This window comes from Bidens hawaiensis, unplaced genomic scaffold, assembly GCF_021521415.1.
Source record: "Bidens hawaiensis isolate Kalapana, Puna unplaced genomic scaffold, B.hawaiensis_p1.1 tig00044766_1, whole genome shotgun sequence".
NCBI classification, from domain to species: domain Eukaryota; kingdom Viridiplantae; phylum Streptophyta; class Magnoliopsida; order Asterales; family Asteraceae; genus Bidens; species Bidens hawaiensis.
Genome location: NW_027497956.1, coordinates 44,457 through 64,648, shown reverse-complemented (window position 1 = coordinate 64,648; position 20,192 = coordinate 44,457). Strand labels below are relative to the sequence as shown.

General features: G+C 35.6%; 1 protein-coding gene across 1 annotated transcript; it reads right to left on the bottom strand.

Moving 5' to 3' along the window:
- Positions 1 to 238: 238 nt before the first annotated feature.
- LOC143595167 (uncharacterized) lies at positions 239 to 4,095 on the bottom strand. The gene is made up of 5 exons (XM_077074272.1): positions 3,963 to 4,095; positions 2,444 to 2,558; positions 1,769 to 1,880; positions 668 to 1,678; positions 239 to 554 (listed from the first exon to the last, which is right to left on the bottom strand). The coding sequence occupies exons 1-5, from the start codon at positions 4,072 to 4,074 to the stop codon at positions 378 to 380; spliced, it is 1,527 nt and encodes a 508-aa protein (XP_076930387.1). The 5' UTR covers positions 4,075 to 4,095; the 3' UTR covers positions 239 to 377.
- Between the last annotated feature and the right edge of the window lie 16,097 nt (positions 4,096 to 20,192).

The window sequence follows — 20,192 nt, the reverse complement described above, 5'->3', positions numbered from 1 at the left end:
AACAATAGCCATTAAAAAGAGAGAAAAATTTATAAACATAAAAATAAAATAAATATTTCTAAACCCTAAACCCAAAAAAATAAAATGGTCCAAAACCCGGATCTACATAATACAAATAACACGTTCTGATCGAGGGAGAAACTCAAACAACAAAGAACAATTTTACACACAAAACAGTTGATAATCCAAGCCCGAGACAAAAGAATCATAGAACAACAATATGTTACAAACACTAGTTCATTGCTGCATGAACATGAACATCCAAACCACCTACTGCAAAGGGATTATTAAAAAAAGATGAATCCAGTTGCATCTCTCAAATGCTAAGAAATTTGATAAAATGAAACATTACGGTTAACACCTGCCGCCAATGCCGCCTAATGATTGGTGGTATGAATGTCCTCAGAGCTAGCACTGCTGCTTGTTGCAAGAGGAGACTCTGAAGCACTTATGGTTCGGGTTTTAGCTGACTCTGGTCTCACACTATACACCGATGAAGCAGGAACTTTTGTGATTGATGCACGCATATTGCCGGGCATGCTTCGCCTTATATCCTGTATATAAACATTGTTCATTTTCATATATGAATTCAATCTTATATTGTAGAAGCATAAATATACAGACAAATTTGCATGTGATAAAAAGGAAATAGATAGAAGACTCATACCAGATGTCTCAAAGCCATATCGAACGATTTCTTAGACAATGATCTTCCAAATCCTGAGTTGTTTTGGGACACCGACAACTTCCCAGATGCATTATCCTGATCAGACTCGTGATCTTCCCTTGGTGGAGCCAGCTTTCTCATGTTCACAACCCTCTCAACCATTTGGGTCCCCATCAAAACCGGGTTTACATCATCATCCCAATTCGAATAACCGCGTCCTCTCGTCATCCCAGGTTTCACACCACCACTGGATGCGTTTGATGATCGTAGTGTTGGTGTTGAAGATCGTGATGCTGACTTGGCAGGAGCAGTTACAGTTACAGATGGTCGTTGAGTTGGGGTTGAAGATCTTGATGCTGACTTGGCTGTAGTGGTTACAGAGGGCCGTTGAGTAGGAGTTGAAGATCTTGATGCTGACTTGGCAGAAGCCGTTACAGTTGCAGATGGCCGTTGAGTTGGAGTTGAAGACCTTGTTGCTGACTTGGCTGAAGAGGGTCGTTGAGTAGGGGTTGAAGATCTTGATGCTGACTTCGAGGAAGCAGTTACGGAGGCCTGTTGAGTTGGTGTTGAAGATCTTGATGCTGACTTGGCAGAAACAGTTGCAGTGGGCCGCTGAGTTGGAGTTGGAGTTGAAGATCTTGATGCTGACTTGGCAGAAACAGTTACAGAGGGCCGTTGAGTCGGGGTTGAAGATCTTGATGCTGACTTGACATTGGCAGAAGCAGTTATAGAAGGTCGTTGAATTGGGGTCGAAGGTCTTGATGCTGACTTGACAGCTGCAGTTACAGAGGGTCGTTGAATAGGGGTTGATGATCTTGATGCTGACTTGACAAGTATGGGTGGTCGGGGTGTTGGGGTTGTGGACCTTTTTATCGGGCCCGCTGGCTTGGTTGGTCCCATTAATGGAGCCTTTCTTGATAGCGATGGTCGCCTGATGGTACTAGCAGGTTTAACACCATTGGAGGATGATACACTGGTTGTTGAAGTAACATCTGTAGTGGGGTTTCCTAGCTACATAGATGACATAAAGATTGTTACTAAAACAATATATGTTGTTTGAAACATTAACCTACATAAAAAAAAATATAATCAGAGGCTTACTTTGGACTCTAGAGAAATAGATTGACCATTAGATATCAGAGTCTGATCAGTAAGAGTTATCTGCTCTTCGATTTCCAACGAGGGTACCGGGTGACGTGGTGGGGAAAGGAGCCTGAGTTCAAAACATATTGTTTATTCTCTTTTCAATATGGTTATTGTATTAATATTTGTAAAACAATACATATTAGACACATGAATTTATGAAAAACTATTTGATTTGGTCAAATGTCTAAACCCTTCAACAAAGGTAAACTATAAAGTAATGCAGATAACAAAAACAATATAATAAATGATTTGTGATGATCAAATTGCTATAAGTATAATAGTTCCCATGTTCGGTTGGCACTTGCGTATGAGCATAGAACTCTTTTTGGACCTAAATGGAGTACACACAATGACACAAATATTACAAACTTCTATTTGATGAGCAAAGCTTACATGATAACAGTACATGTTACTAACTTTTAAGTGTGGTCCATTTCTGAAAAGAACTGGACAGCATATGGGTCATGACAAAAGTAATCATTTTTTTACCAGAGCAACAATGGCTATTTCCAGAGAGCCTAGGTCTACATATCATGCATGAAAGGTGGTACCTTTCACTGGATTTAGTCATTTCAACTCTGGAAAAAAGAGATACCCTTACAAATTTATGAAAGAAGCTACAAGGCTTACCAATCATAGTCCGTGATGTTGTTCATGGAATTCAATAAGTCCTCAGCAGCACCAGAATCTTGACCGTGTATTATTGATTTCGTTTCAGGCTTCAATTGGTACTCAGATGCAGAGTCTGCACATATATTATTAAACTGTCAATGTCAGTTTAACAGAAAATCATTTATGCTACCAGACAACCTCAAAGTGTATCTAAATAACTATATTGATGAAATATATAAAAACTATAAACATTTGGCAGTGTTAAACGATTACATACTTCTGTACAAAGTATAACTCGATTAAAAGGTCACGTTTCGTATCCATGTGGCTTCTTTTGAACGGAATAGACTTTATAGAGACGTGTCCACGGTTAACCGGTTATAGTTAATAAATTTTGGTCAAATTGCTGGTTAGGTGAATAAGTGAGTCAAAGTTACAATTTAAGAGGTGTTCCCTTATTTTATAACAAATGTACGCATCAGTGAAACATACGATACAATAAAGATAGTACGATCTAATAAAAATGGTAATTGAAACGAGGATTATGTGGGGCGACCGACCCACATTTTGCTTAGGATTCCTTAGTAACGGTCAAGATGGTGATCACTGATTGCTAAAGTGGGTCATTCTTTATATGCTGTACCCTTGTTACCTGTACCATTTAATGGTCCCACTACAACTAAGAAAGGTTGAGAATAAACACAGACATAACTCCACTTACTACTTCTCAAGCATATTCTTATTGGTACTTAAGTTCAAAAGCCATCAAGTTTAACTTTTGATAAAAGTGGTTTAGTGTTTTAATTAAAAAAAACAATATGGTTTATAAACTTGTTAAAACTTTTGATACCTGCATGGAACTTTTTAGCATAAAAGCATAATCGGATTAATGTTACAATTATCTCACATTCAGAAAGGATCTCTTTTGGTTTTTGAAACTTATACACAGTATTCTACAATTTCGATTTTCCATTGATTTATAAATCTAAAACTATGGCAACCTAAATCACAGCAATCTTTTTGCAGAGAGGTAGGGAACTCCAGCATACTTCTTGCTTTTGTCACTCAGACAACGCTTAATAGTGAAGCTGGAACTAGGGATACAGTACAGCTGAAGAAACCACAAAGTTTGATTTTAAAGATATGTAGAATTATATACTTCTAGTTTACCACTTTTAAATAAAATTAGCATATTAAACATACAAATAACTAAAGTAATTACAGTTTTGAACTACATGTCTACAGTAATTATATTATAAAAAATAATATAGTGTAATAATAATTACTCCGGTTCTCACGATAAGAGTCATTTGTATTTGATCCAAACCCTACTTTCGCATATGTTAACACTTTCGTATATGTTAACACGGACAAATCTACAATATAATTAAACTTTTTTTTAAGAAGTAGCAGCTAAGGTTCATTTTTTCTCACGAATCTAATTCAGGAAGAAATAGCGATTGAAGACGGACTAAACCTAACAATCAGATGCAGCATAAAAGGAAAAATAAAAAAGACTGTATATAAAATGAATTACCGAATGCAAGATTTGATTTGTGAAGAAGATCGAGATTCAAATTAAGTGGGTTAAAATCGACAAAGGATAGATCGTCTGTGTTGTCCTTCTCCTTTAACTCTCCGGAGGTCATGTCCTCTTGTCTAAACTCAACAGAAGCCTGCAAAACCTCAATCTATTATTAACTAAATGTGAGTTGTTATAATGTTTAAATTAAATATAAAAAGCAGGTGAAAGAAAGAAAGAAAGAGAGAGTAATTGAAGGAAGAACTTACAGCCATTGAATAAATTAAGCGGCGAAGAATCTGAGTTCAATTTGGTGAAGGAAGATCTTGACAGATGGAGCTGAGTTGAACTGCACGGAGAATTTGATTATTATTATTTTTATTATTATTATTATTTTAAGATTGAATTTCAATTCTTTTCTTTTCTTTTCTTTTCTTTTCTTTTCTCTCACATAAAATAGACGTTGGAGCGGGGTTAATTATACATATATGCTCTGTCTGTCCACGTGACAGACAGGAGAGGAGAGAGGGAAGACGCCACATTTTGAATTCAATTTGCTGGATATTGATTCGCTCTATCTCGGATTACGTTTTAAATTAGGAAATTAATCCTAGTCCTTATCCTAAACTGATCAATATAACAGCCTCGGTAACAAAACCCCCTCGCTAGAGTTGTAAGTCGAAATGAATTGGGTCGGTATCGATTTTATTCTTACCGGAAATCAGGACCGACCTAAGAGTGTGGCAGGATAGTCGACGGCCACAGGCCCGACATCCCGCTAGGCCCGAATTTTTTTTAAAAAAATGTTATATGTGTCTTTACAAAATTAAAATATGTATAATCGATGTTTCAACACAATTACATAATTACTAGTTTGGTCTGGTGGGTTCTAGTCTTATGTAAGACATTTTTTAAGTTTATTTTTATACAAAAGTTTTTTACACAACTCAAATAATAACCAAGTAAGCATACTTAAAATTGAATTGTATAAATCCATCAAAATATTCATTTTACTTAAGGTCCAAAAAAATTTTCACCTTTGGCCCCAAAAAAATTCGTCTTCTCGGAGCCGGCCCTACCGGAAATACTTACGGAGCTAAATCTTAAAAATAAATTCTTCCACTCCAAAATACCGATTGGTATAACACGTTCGTTGAGGTTGCATGAATTTGATCGGTATCGGTTAGGTTTGTAACGATACACTGATACAAGAACCAAACCCAATAGTAAATAGTAAATCAAATTATAAAGTAAAACCTAACAATTTAAAAAATCAAATAAAAATCAGAAAAATAGAAAAACAGAAAAACTAATTAAGTAAATTCTATAAATAACTTTATGCCATCTATTTAATCCCAATCTGATTAAAATGGAAAATAGTAAATACGTGTAGAAAGAGATTACGATATAACAAGCTTCATTAAAAAGGTTAAAGTTAAAATACAATGTAAAAAAAAATGAGAAGTATGAAAAGGATTTCCAACCCATTAATCTTAAATTTGGATGGTGGAGATTAATTCATAATAAAAATTAATGAAAAGGGCATGAATGTAATAACACACTAATGATTACTTTCTCTCTCTACATCCAAGACACATTTCAATTCCTTTATAATTTTAAAACGTTTATAACTTTTTCATACGTCATTTTTTTAGAAAATTTTTTTAGTGTAATAACAAGCATTTTTTATCTTTAATATGAATATCATATTGGTATATAAAAATAAAAAAAAATTGATGGTTTTTTTTATATTGTGTTATTTGGTTGTCCATTGTGTTTTTTTAATTGAGTTTAAATGCATTGTGTTATATATTTTGGTCATTGTGTTTTTCAATTGTTACTCATGTTAAAGATAAAAATTAAAACAACGATTACGTCATTGTATCTTTGTGCTCAACATTTGTCATTCTACTTATCATTGGGTTTTAGTCGTTGTCTTCAACATTCACTTAATTTGAGAAAAATATTCTTATATTCAATGTGTATTGCGTTCAAGTCATTATGTAATATGTAGTTTCCATTGTGTTTTACGTTTAAGGTCATTGTGTTATATGTATTTTACCATTGTGTCTTACATTTCAGGTGATTGTGTTATATGTATCCTTTATTGTATTTTACGTTTTAAATTAACGTGTAATATGTATTCATCATTGTGTTTAGTATTAGATAATTTGTTGGTATTTTTCATTACATTTACATATTATTACTACACAACGGTGTTATTAATATTTAAAAAAAAACATAATGATGAGTTGAAAGACAATGGCGAAAAAACACAATAACAAACAGAAAGACACAATAACGAAAAAAGACACAATGGTAAGCAAAAAGACACAATGACGTAATTTTTTTTATTTTTATATAACAAATCATACTCATATTAAAGACAAAAAAACGCTTGTTATTATGGTGACCTTTTTTAAAATAAAAATATCATATGAAGAACTTATAGATGTTTAAAAACTGTGGGGGAATTAACATGTGACTTGTATGTGGAGAGAGAAAATGTGTACTATTACTTTTATACCCTTTTTTTAACTGAGCTCGGTTGACTTTACATTATTTACATGTATCAATACTTGTCCTAATCACATTATTCATGTTTCAGCCCAAATGGCTAAGTCTGGTCTATTCAAATGGCTTTATTGTGTATTGTATTCATAAGCATGGTTTTGTATTCAATTAGAAATTACTTAGAATAATTTTATTCTCAAACACTAATGTATTTGAATACTTTGTGTTCCTTTCTTTCTTTCCTTGTAATCGAATACCCAGCTTGCTTAATCTTTCTTTCTCCTTTTCTGTCTTTGAATGGAGGTTACTTAGAATACAATTTGTATTCTAACCATATGGGATTCAAGGACATGTAAGTATTCAAATACACAATGTATGCGGATATTTGGTGTATTCGAATACAATAATTGTATTCGAATCTATGATGTATTTGAGTGACCATATTGTATTCAACTCATCAGTGTATTCGAGTGACCATATTGTATGTGAGTATTTGTATTGTATTCGAACATCCCTAATATATTCGAACATATACATTGTATACGAGTCTAGCCATTGTATGCCAATGCATACATTGTATGCGAATGTATACATTGTATTCGAACATCCCTAATGTGTTTGAACATATACATTGTATTTGAGTCTAGCCATTGTATGAGAATGTATACCTTGTATTCTAATGGCCTGCTGCCCTATGTTCCTTTTATCATCATTATCATTTCATCTCATGACATTAACACCCTATTATGGTACTATATCATCCTTAACCCGTTTCCATTCCCATTTTCGGTAAGACCTAGCCAGTTTATCCATAAAGCTTGAACCTTTATGGGTTTAAAACGTTCTTAGGCTAGATCTAGGGTTTTCTTTATGAATCGTAAATATCCATGAGTTCGTTAAGTCCATTTTAAACATCAAGTTTGTAACTTTATGGTTCATCTAGACCCGATCTACTCTAGGGCTAAGTTTTAGGCCAAACCGTTCATAAAAACATAACCTTTATATGTAAAGAACATACCTTTTGACGTTTCTAAGCTACGGTTAGCTTCGGTATGAGGTGATAAGCCCGTATCTTGCTTGTATAGTCAAGATCTAGGTTCGGTTTGGCCTTGGATCTATCTTCTTGATTGCGGCCGTGACTAGGGAGGTGTTTGTGTATTTTTAGAGTGTGTTGAGAACTTGAAAGATAAGAAATGAGGGTTTTAGGGTTTTAGGGAGGTTTAAGGGAGTATTTATACCCTCTTAAGCCCATGGACCTAAGGCCTATCCCATCCCCTATTCCATCTTTCCCCACCTAAGTCCATACTCTTTTATTATATTTAATCTTTAATTAAATATTAACACACATTTAAATAAATAAAAATCATTTCCTTTTATTTATTATTATAACATTTAGAATGTTACAAGTATTCACTCCTTAAAGAGGTTTCATCCCCAAAACCTAACTATCATCTAAACAAAACAGGGTAAAACTTGCGCATTTCTTTCTCAACTTCCCAAGTAGCGACTGATCCTTCGCGATGTTTCCATAACACTTTCACTAAGGGTATAACCTTGTGACGTAGTTGCTTTTCCTTGCGGTCAACTACCTCTACTGGTTTCTCAATGTAGTTCAACCGTTCATCAAACTCAATATCTACCAATGGCACATGAGACGCATCATCAGCCAGACATTTTCTCAGATGAGAAACATGGAAGGTTGGATGAATTCCTTCTAACTCCTCGGGTAAATCTAGCCTATAAGCCACTTCACCCACACGATCCATAACTTTAAACGGTCCAATGTACCTTGGACTCAACTTCCCTCTCTTACTTAAATGAATAATTCCCTTCCAAGGCGAGACCTTGAGCATCACATTGTCACCAACGTTAAACTCAATCGGTCATCGCCGCTTATCAGCATAGGACTTTTGACAGTCTTGAGCAGCTTTCATCCTTGACTTGATCTGATGGAACCTCGAAGAGGTTTCTTGAACAACTTTCAAACTTCCGAGCTCTTTATGACCAATCTCTCCCCAACATACAAGGTATCTACAACGTCTTCCATACAACATTTCAAACGGTGGCATACCAATACTTTAATGGTAGATGTTGTTATAGGAGAACTCTGCTAGATGCAGATGATCACCCCAACTTCCTCCAAAGTATAAAACACAAGCACATAGCATATCCTCAAGGATTTGAATAGTCCTTTCAGACTTTCCATCGATTTGAGGATGATACGTAGTACTGATGTTTAATCTTGTCCCCATGGCTTCATGGAACTTCTTCCAGAATCTTGAAGTAAAGCGAGTATCTCTATCGGACACGATTGATAATGGCATTCCATGCTTAGTCACAACTTCCTTTATGAACAAAGTTTCTAACGTTTCTGATGAGATAGCCTCTCATATAGGCAGAAAGTGAGCACTTTTCGTTAAGCGGTCCACAATCACCCAAATGGTATCATGATGTTTAGCTGTACGAGGTAGCTTAGTTATGAAATCCATGGTGATGTGTTCCCATTTCGATTCAGGTATCTCCAAAAGCTGCATCTTCCCATAAGGTTTCTGGTGTTCAGCTTTGACTTGTAAACAATTTAAGCACTTACTGACATAATCTACTACATCATTCTTCATACACAGCCACCAATAGTCCCTTTTCAAGTCTTGATACATCTTATTGGATCCCGGATGGATTGAATATCTTGACTTGTGAGCTTCATCTAAAATTCGACTTCTGAGATTCCCATGGCGTGGAATCCACATACGGTCAAACCTCGTCTTAACACCATGAGTGTTTTCCATCAACTCGTCTTGCTGACCGAAATTCCTTTCCTTCTTCACTAGCTCTTCATCTACCAGCACTTATGTCTGCACCTTGATGATTTCTTCAAAAAGGCTTGAGTTCGTGATCAATTGGTATGACTTTACTGTTGCAATGACTTCTTCATTCTTATGGCTTAGCGCATCAGCGACCACATTAGCTTTACCAGGATAGTACTTAATATCGCAGTCGTAGTCCTTTATCAACTCTAACCATCTCCTCTGCCTCATGTTCAATTCTTTCTACTCGAAGAAGTACTTTAAACTTTTATGATCTGTGTTAATAGTACGCTTAGTACCATACAGATAATGTCTCCATATCTTGAGAGCATGCACTATAGCTGCTAGCTTTAAATCATGCGTTGGGTAAGTACTTTCATGAACCTTAAATTTCCTAGACGCGTATGCCATAACCTTTCCTCATTGCATCAACACGCAACATAACCCACTATGCGAAGCATCAGCACAAACAACCAAATCCTTGTCACCATCGGGTAAAGCAAGGATTGGAGCTTGCATGAGTCTTTTCTTTAATTCCACAAAAGCCTCTTCTTGGAACTTACCCCGACTGAATACTACAGACTTCCGGGTCATACCAGTCAACGGTGCAGCTATCTTGGAGAGCCTTCTATGAATCTCCTATAGTAGCCAGCCAACCCTAAGAAGCTTCGTATATCAGTCGGGTTCTGCGAAGTCTTCCAATTCGTTATCGCCTCAATCTTAGCTGGATCCACGATAATCCCTTCAGGATTGATCACGTGAACTAGAAATTGCACTTCTCGCAACCAGAATGCGCATTTCGAAAACTTAGCATACAACTTCTCTTCCTTCAAAACCTCCAATACTTCCTTCATATGCTCAGCATGATCAGACTCACTCTGTGAATAAATCAATATATCATCAATGAAAATGATAACTGAGTTATCCAACATCGGCCGACACACCATATTCATCATGTCCATAAATGCTGAGTGAGCATTTGTTAGGCCGAAGGATATCACGAGGAACTCGTATTCTCCATACCGCGTTCGAAACGCTGTTTTAGGGATGTCCGCCTCTTTCACTTTTAGCTGATGATAGCCTGATCTGAGATCTATTCGGGAGAACCAACTTGAACCTTGTAGTTGGCCAAACAATTCATCAATCCTTGTCAAAGGATATCTGTTCTTCACCGTAAGCTTGTTCAACTCACGATAGTCAATACACATTCTCATACTTCCATCCTTCTTCTTAACAAACAACACCGGTGCGCCCCATGGGGAAACACTTGGTCTGATAAAACCTTTGTCGAGGAGTTCTTGTAGTTGGGACATTAACCCTTTCATCCCGTACGGCTCCAGGCGGTAAGGTGCTTTCGCGACGAGCTATGCTCCTGGTATTAACTCTATATGGAATTCTACCTTTCGTTCCAATGGTAACCCCGAAAGGTCCTCTGGGAACACTTCTGGTTAGTCACACACTGCAAGAACATCTTTCATTTCTTTCGTGTCGGTCGTAGATTTGCATATGCCAGGTAGGCACTTCACCCTCGCCTTAACAAACCTTCATCTTTTATCATCGTAATGACGTTAAGCCTTAAACTTTTCTTAATACCATAAACCGTCACTGTACTACCATCCAAAGACTTAAACCTTATCAACTTACTCCTACATGTTATACGAGCTTTTAACTCAAACGTCCAATCCATTCCCAAACGACATTGAACTCTCTTAAGGTCAATCATAAAGAGTGGCAAGGAGCTCACGTCCCTCTAGTTCTACCTTACAAATCTTAACCATTCTCATACTTTAACGGAAGTATCGCTAGTGGTCTCTTCCATAAAGTCTCAGGTACACAACTACATTCTTCTTGGAGTCATCTTTCACATTCGCTACACTATGTAGCCTCGTCCTTTCATTCCTTTTCAAATAAGATGGTTCGACATTCACCCGTCCTTCTCGATCATCTATTCTTTCTCATCATTCGCTTCGTTACTCACGATCCCAGCAAGTTCCTTTATGGAGTTAACTATTGCAGGCATACTACATGTCTTGACTCATTCTAGTTGGCTTATCTCCGCATCTCTCATGTTGCTTCCACCTGGAGTTCCCAATTTGGTTTGCCTTTGACGCTTCAGTGACAAATGAGCAATTCCCTCGTATTTGACTACAAGATCCAAGCGTTATCCTTCTTCATTACTTTCTACAGTCGGATTCATCTTGCTTTCATATATCGTTCTTTCACACCTTCTTCAAAAAGGGTGTATGGCTGGCACGTGTCTTACCATAGTGTCCAGTACGACCTCCTCGTGCTCGTCCCTTTTGTAGCAGTCATTTATCTTATCTCTAAGGAAACACAAATGTTATCACTCTAGGAATTATTTAGCATATGATTCGTAAGGTAAGTAGTTAATGACAGTGGCCAAGTGTAATTAACTCTTTACATTACTCCTCAGGTTCTACGTACTTCCCTTTATGATTTCACTTGTGCTAGTTTCTACTTTTCACACAATCATGTAAACATACATATAACCTACATTCTTATCCCTAGCAATTAAGCTAGCATACACATATTCTTTCTTTAGCAATTAAGCTAACATTCATACATTCATTCACTTTCATATAAGATGCATATACATATATTTATAAATCTTTACATGAACTTAATCATATACCTTATCTTTCTCGAGCTTTCTTGAGAGACACATGGCTTTCTTGAACTGACATCTTCTTTCTTTTCTTCATTAAGTCCCATTCTCTGTTCGAGTCTAAGCATGTAGGATGCTTAATTCTCTCGAACTTATGCTCTGATACCAACTTGTAAGGCCCCGTTACCGGTGCCTCACTTTGGACGTTGGATTTACTCATAAACACCGTTCTAAATATCAGAGTTAATTAAAATTTTCACGGAATATAAAACTTTCATTAAACATTACATAATAATTCATAGACGTGTCTTTAACAAGCATCCTTGTCTTTCAAAATTAAAACATCAATTATAAAACATTATGAGTCTTCAGATGCCAACCTCTTATTCTTCTGCCACGTGCCCCCTCTCATACTAGCTGCCTCATTTTACTCACCTGCGTGCATACTAAAAGTCAGCTACGCTGAGTGAGTTCTAGTTAATCATACAACATACAACACATTCATACTTACATACTTTTGTTCATAATTTATACTTTCATACCTTCGTTCATGTTACACTTATTTACCTTCATATCTTCTTTCTTTTATTTTCATACCTTACATTTTAAAGAGCATTACGCCCTACTTTCCTTGAGTATTTTTAGGGCCCGGTTCCCTCTTGCCTCAAGTAGTTTTAGGGCCCGGTTCCCTCTTGCCTCGAATACTATTAGGTTTCGGTCCCCTCTTGCCTTTAATATTATTAGGGTTCGGTTCCCTCTTGCCTCGAGTATTATTAGGGCCCCGTTCCCTTTTGTTACCATACAACCGTACATTACCTTTCTTTGTCATTATTTTTATAACATTCAAACAAATATACATACATATCACACATGCATTATTCATACATACTTTCTTTCATATACTCTTTTCGTACTAGCTACACAATACATTCCTTAATAATACGTGCAATATCCGAAGATCGTTTACGTACTGTTAAGCATATATTCATAATATAACTTCACTATCACATTCATCATATAGACATACACTTACCACTTAAGGTAAGTGTATTAACATTCACATCGAGTATGCACACATCCCCAAAAATATAACAAGGAAATTGGGCTAGAAACTCACCTGGATTATGTTACGTTCGCCGTTAACGGTTATCCCTTTCTTTAACTGAGCTCGGCTGACTTTACATTATTTACATGTATCAATTCTTGTCCTACTCGCATAATTCATGTTTCAGCCAAAATGGCTAAGTATGGTCTATTCAAATGGCTTTATAGGGTATTGTATTCATAAGCATGGTTTTGTATTCAGTTAGATATTACTTAGAATAATTTTATTCTCAAACACTAATGTATTAGTATACTTTGTGTTCCTTTCTTTCTTTCCTTGTAATCGAATGCCCAACTTGCTTAATCTTTCTTTCTCCATTTCTGTATTCGAATGGTGGTTACTTAGAATACAATTTGTATTCTAACCATATGGGATTCAAGGACATGTAAGTATTCAAATACACAATGTATGCAGATATTTTTTGTATTCGTATACATTAATGTATTCGAATACATTATTGTATTGGAATACAATAATTGTATTCGAATCTATGATGTATTCGAGTGACCATATTGTATTCGAATCATTAGTGTATTCGAGTGACCATATTGTATGCGAGTATTTGTATTGTATTCGAACATCCCTAATGTATTCGAACATATACATTGTATTCGAGTCTAGCCATTGTATGCCATTGCATACATTGTATGCGAGTGTATACATTGTATTCGAATATCCCTAATTTATTCGGACATATACATTGTATTCGTGTCTAGCCATTGTATGCGAATGTATACATTGTATTCGAACGGCCTGCTGCCCTATGTTCCTTTTATCATCATTATCACCACATCTCATGACATTAACACCCTATTATGGCACCATATCATCCTTAACCCGTTTCCATTCCTATTTTCGGCCAAGACCTAGCCTGTTTATCCATAAAGCTTGAACCTTTATGGGTGTAAAATTTTCTTAGGCTAGATCTAGGGTTTTCTTTATGAACCGTGTATATCCATGAGTTCGTTAAGTCTATTTTAAACATCAATTTTGTAACTTTATGGTTCATCTAGACCCGATCAACTTTAGGGCTAAGTTTTAGGGCAAACCGTTCATAAAAACATAACCTTTATATGTAAAGAACATACCTTTTGACGTTTCTAAGCTACGATTAGCTTCGGTATGAGGTGATAAGATCGTATCTTTCTTGTATAGTCAGGATCTATCAAGATCTTGGTTCGGTTTGGCCTTGGATCTCTCTTCTTGATTGCGGTCGTGACTAGGGAGGTGTTTGTGTGTTTTTAGAGTGTGTAGAGAACTTGAAAGATAAGAAATGAGGGTTTTAGGGTTTTAGGAAGGTTTAAGGGAGTATTTATACTCTCTTAAGCCCATGGACCTAAGGCCTATCCCATCTCTTATTCCATCTTTCCCCACCCAAGTCCATACTCTTTTATTGTTTATAATCTTTAATTAAATATTAACACACACTTAAATAAACGAACATCATTTCCTTTTATTTATTATTATAATATTTAGAATGTTACATAACGAAAACAACTTGAATCGACCGAATTTCAACTGCGTAGACTCACCGTATTTTGTTATAGTTCCAGGTTTTAACGAATGTAACAAAAATGACTAAATGACAAATTTGGTTTTTATTTAGTTCTAATTACCGTAACAAACGCGATGGAGACCAACCGAATTTGGGTAGATTCGCCACCTCAACACCCGAGATTGACAACGCTCAGGTTTTACCAATACACAAGTTTTAACAACCATCGCCACCCCATTTGTCACAGCCCCCGACCCCTATACCCCGGTAGGGGAGCTGTGAACATTGAGTGGTGGTATCGGTGTTTATTAAATAAAATTGCGGGTAGTTAGGAAAAATGATCAGAGTTATAGAAAAACCATGATCCTTATTTCATAAACTAGTAATAAAACTCGTTTTTATACAAACATAAGTTTTATGTGGATAAACCCTTATTTACTAAACCCGTTTCTTTATTCTGGTGACAAGCCACTTATTTAAGCTAGAAGCCCGCAGACATCATTCCTTTGTCTCTAACAAGTCACCTGAAACATGTTTAAAAATATTTGATTAGCAGGACATTCTAGTGAATACATTCATTTATAAATGACACATTTTATAGTTACAACATTAAGATGTTTTTACATCAGTCTGCTTACAAATTATCGCAAGGCACTTGTCACTCGACCGTACCTGTGACTATGGTCATATTACTTATTGGCTAACACTTGTCGAATAAGTAATGTGTAATAGCCTAGTAGAAAAAGCTTGTATACAAAACCCCACAATACCATTAGTAACCATCCCGTAAGTCTACAGAGACTTAGTCACTGTAATGTAATTAAAATCTTTTGAAAATAAGTAAGGTACCAAATTCGTCCTTAAGTTTTATTTAATTGTGCGATTTTCGCCCAAAAAGTTTCTTTTTTTTTAATTGTACCATCAAGGCTTTTCATTTATTGCCAATTACGTCCGATTCATTAACTTTGTTTATTTGATCGTTAAGTCAAGGGTATTTTGGTCTTATAACCTATTCGTTTATGTTATAATTACATTAAAATTATCGAAATTAGAGCTGGTATTTACAATATCATCTTTTTCAAAGTTCAGTTCAAATCAATCTACATTCTGCCACCACCAATCGATCACCAGTGCCGCTGTAATCGCCTCATCTTCTCCTGTAACATTTCGGTTTTTAATTTTTGTGTATTTTGTAATCGTTATCCGACCAGATTCGTATTCGGAAACTCCAGTTAATAAAAAATCCCGCATCATTTAGTATTTTTTTATTGATTTTTTAATTTAAATTGATAATAACTATTGAAACAAGTACAAAAACAACCCCTAACTACTTAAACCCACATTTTGCATCCACAACCAAAGCCTAGGGACTAAATCGCAAAACTATTTTCCAACAATCTTCTTCCCACCGTCATTTTCCACAACAGACGACTTACACTTGCTTGTTTTTCAATTTTCGGCAAAGAATCAAGAAATTATGGTTACCAAATCGTTTAGTTACCAAAAACGCGTCACATCGACGTTCTAATTGTATAAGAAAGTATTAATAAATTGAGAACTAATTGATTTATTTTAAAACCTTAACCGCGGCTGTGTTTGACCCTATTACACTATAAATACGTGTATATAACGCAGTTATACTCGTCAACACCATTTCTACAACATCACGAATCTAAACCCTAACTTAATTTCAATATACACGTATACGCAATTAAAGAGTCGTTCAAGATCAAGTTAGAGTCGTGAGCCTTGTTGCACCATTCATCCAATTTATTAGTATTTCTGATAATTGAAACATACATTCAAGTTGGTTTTCATCAATTAACGTCAACCCCAACTCAATTTTAACAAACATCAAATATTTAAACTGATTTGAAAAACTAGGGTTTATTCTTGATTTGGGAAGAACTGAACTTTGGGTATTTATTTAACTGTTTCCATGATATAAACAAAATAATTGGGTTGGTCTGTGTACATGCGTTAATCACCTAAACCGGCCTGGGGGCTCGAGTTCGAGTCCCCAGGCCCGGTTTTGGATTATATTTCTGTAAAATTCATTTTAATTAATGTTTTTCTATCACTACACATATGTAACCATTTTTAATCAAATTTTACTATCATGACACATATATAACATTAGATAAATGTCATCTTAGTAAAATGGATCCCGGTTATGGTCATTTTTATTTAATTATAACATATAATCCTTTATAAACCTTCTTTTATATCTAAACAAATACAATAAAAGAATATTTTACTACACTCGCTTATTAAACCGAACTAATGACCTAATAAGGTTCGAAAACCATTTAACCTTCCCGTTAAATTATATATATATATATATATATATATATATTAGTTATAATATTCGTTTAATAATCAAAAATTAAGATTTGTTTATGTATTTAAAAATCAAACCTAAATGCATAATAATAATAATAATAATAATAATAATAATAATAATAATAATTATTATTATTATTATTTATATATAGTCATAATACTATTGATAATTAAATTAATAAAATTCTAATAACATACTTTTACTTAAAAACCAACCAAATCCCGAATTCATTATAAGTCTTTTCATTTATAATTAATTAATATTGTTGTTAACAACTAGGGACTTTGGTTGACATATCTCAAGGAGTTTGACCGTTTCTACTATAACTTTATCATATCTGATCCTCATTAACCAAATCGATAAGGTAAGTAATTCACATCCCCCTTTTTACCGTTTTACATTTTGGGGGCGTTATGCATTCACAAGTTAAACTTACTATAGATTTTCATTACAATTCCAGTATATGCGTAAACTGAAATTGCTCGATTAGTTAATACGTGAGAATGTGACTATGTGTTTATTTTTTTGTGGTGGTTGGTATCTCATCCTCATCCTCATTAGTATAATCATACGTAGTCGGAGTAACTCGACCTGTTTGGGACGAGAGAAATGGCACTTTTATTTATTATTGTTACGCTAGTTGTAGTGATTCATATTTATCGCATGGAATTGTCTTTTTATATTATTTTATACAAAAATTGTGATTACTTACTTAACTTTATGTTGACAAACCTATATATTTTCACGCATGGCGCATGTGGCTTTATTGGATGAAACAAGTATTGAAGTTTAGATGATATCTTAAGTTGCTTTGATGAATTAAGAATATATTTATTTTTAGTTTATTTATGTTTTGAATATTTATTTGTAACGGTTTCTTATGAGACAATGTTTGTGCTTTTGCAACTTGATATATGAATGAATAATTTATATATTGGCAAGTGTATTTTACTTAGTGTCTTCTGAGCTATAATACAATGTTGTCGCGTACTGGCATGTTCCGGCGTAGGTTGGGGTGTGACATATTCGGCCACCATCTTCTTCAATAACTTCACTTCTCAATCAAATCCTTACCCAAATACGAGATTTCGGGCTGCTAAAAGAAGGCGTAATAGTTGCGGTGTTAGTTGGTTGCAAAGGTGGAGGTGGCCGGTGGGCGGTTTGCTTCCACCCCTACAAAACAACCTTGATTAAGAAGAAACCTATGTTTTTTCAGCGGTTAGCGAATTCCAACAGTATTCTTCATCATCGTGTCATTCATGAGGCATTGCTATATGAAATTAGGCCAGATCTTGTTCGTTTTTCTGACAAGAATCAATAGATGGTGTTGGTGGTTGAGAGTGGTTTACGGTATCGTCAACGAGTACGATTGCCTCAGGAAGAGTAGAATGAGTTGTACCCCGCTATTAGCTTCGCCATCTGGAATCAAAAGAATTTCTGAAAATTTTAAACTTCGATTGGTGATTGGGTTGAATTTGGAAGATCTAGGGTTTAGAATATGACGGTGATTGTTGGGGTTTTTGTGGTTGATTGGGGTTTTGATTATGGTTCTGTAAATCGCAGCCATGGTTATTTGGATAAGACAAGTGTTGTACGACGCACTCTCTCTTTCTCTGCCATCAATGTGATATACCTTTTAGATTTAAAACATTAATCGAATGGAAAGGGTTTGGCTATTGTTGTAGCCTTATTGGTGGTTTAATCCAGTGGTGTCGTGTGACCAAAGGGATTGGGTATAAACAAATAAAAAATAAAATAATAAGAAATTAAAAAGACAAGTTTATCCCTAACTTAACGTATAAAATCTAACTTGGTTAATAATTTGGACGAAATTGAAAAGATTCGTGAGACCTGAATATATGTGAAACATTTGGATTATCTTTCATGAGTTTACTAAGTTTAAAAATCATCATGACAGTATTGGAAAACCAGTTGTCTCACGCAAATGTGAGTTGTACAAAAACTCTAATGTCTCAACTTGTTAGTTTACAATTAAAGTGCTTCCTGGTAAGCACCTAGGCTAAACACTATGTAGTATATCTAGATTAGTATAAACCCCATAATCATAACGATAATCACGAGACTAGAAACTTTACACAATAGCACAATGTCTTACCTTTTCCAAGCAGAGCTTTTGGATTCGTGTATAGAAGCTTCTTTCGATCGGAGGGGGTATCGTTACGACTATGCAGGTATTATACCAATAAAGCAGGAGGATTGAGAGAGAATGAGATTGCGGGACTAAAAGTGAATGTCTGATTTCCTCCCTATTTATATATGATATCAAGGTCGGCCGCTTAACATGATGGACCTATAATAAGGCCATCGCGTATCGCAACAAAACCCATAGCTTAACTGAGTCAGCCCTAGCTAGGCCAAGTGGCACTCACGTGCAGACAACATGTCTCGTCAGGTAACATTCACGTCGCGTATCGCGATGAGTCACTTAAGGATCCGTCACGTAGCGCGACAGCCGCAAAAGTTTCTGGATAACTTATACGTCATCGAGTATCGCGACGAGACTAATAAAAATTCATCGCCTAGCGTGATGGGAGGATATTTAAAATTTTAATTTTCCACAAAAATACTAAGGCGGCTCGCGGCGATTTGAGTGAAGTGCAAAGTGTGCCATCAAAGCGTGTTGGTGTATGATGTCAGTAGTTTAGTATCTAGTGTCTGTAATCGTGTTAGTTTGATTTGTATTGATGTTTTAGTTAACTTGTCTCACAAGTTCGCCTAGTATAAGCGAACTTGTGGAACAAGCGAAGTTATCAACAACTTCGCCTAGCTTGTTAGGCGAAGTTGTCGATAACCATATAAGCTAGGTTACGGCTTATTTTGTAAGTAATAATTCAGTACGTGTAATTGGTGATTGAGATATCACGTGTTATTAGTTGCAATATAACCTGTCTTTTGCGCATTGTAACGTGTGTTTGCTTATGTTTAACGTATATCGCTTCTACGCTCGTATCGTCTTACGTAGGGATTCCGCACCTACGTAGAACGAGATATTTCCGTATAGATCCGGCTGGGAACCTACAATTGGTATCAGAGCGTTTGCTCGTGATTGTGTGGTTCGGGATTATCACACGGGTGTAGAAATCGTTCCGTTCGACTATTCGCGGGACGAGTTTACATTGAAATACCGAGTTATTGTGTCCTACTCACCTTCCTCCATCAAAAGCAACCCATTGCACCTTCGAATACCTCGCAATTCGTTAAAATCAAACCTGCAAAAACCTTGTGTTCATCAGGCGAAGTTGCCGCCACTGTTTGTAGGGTTTAGGCGAAGATATAAGTTTAAGCGAAGTTATCATTAACTTCGCATACCTCACAAGTTCGCTTAACTTAAGCGAA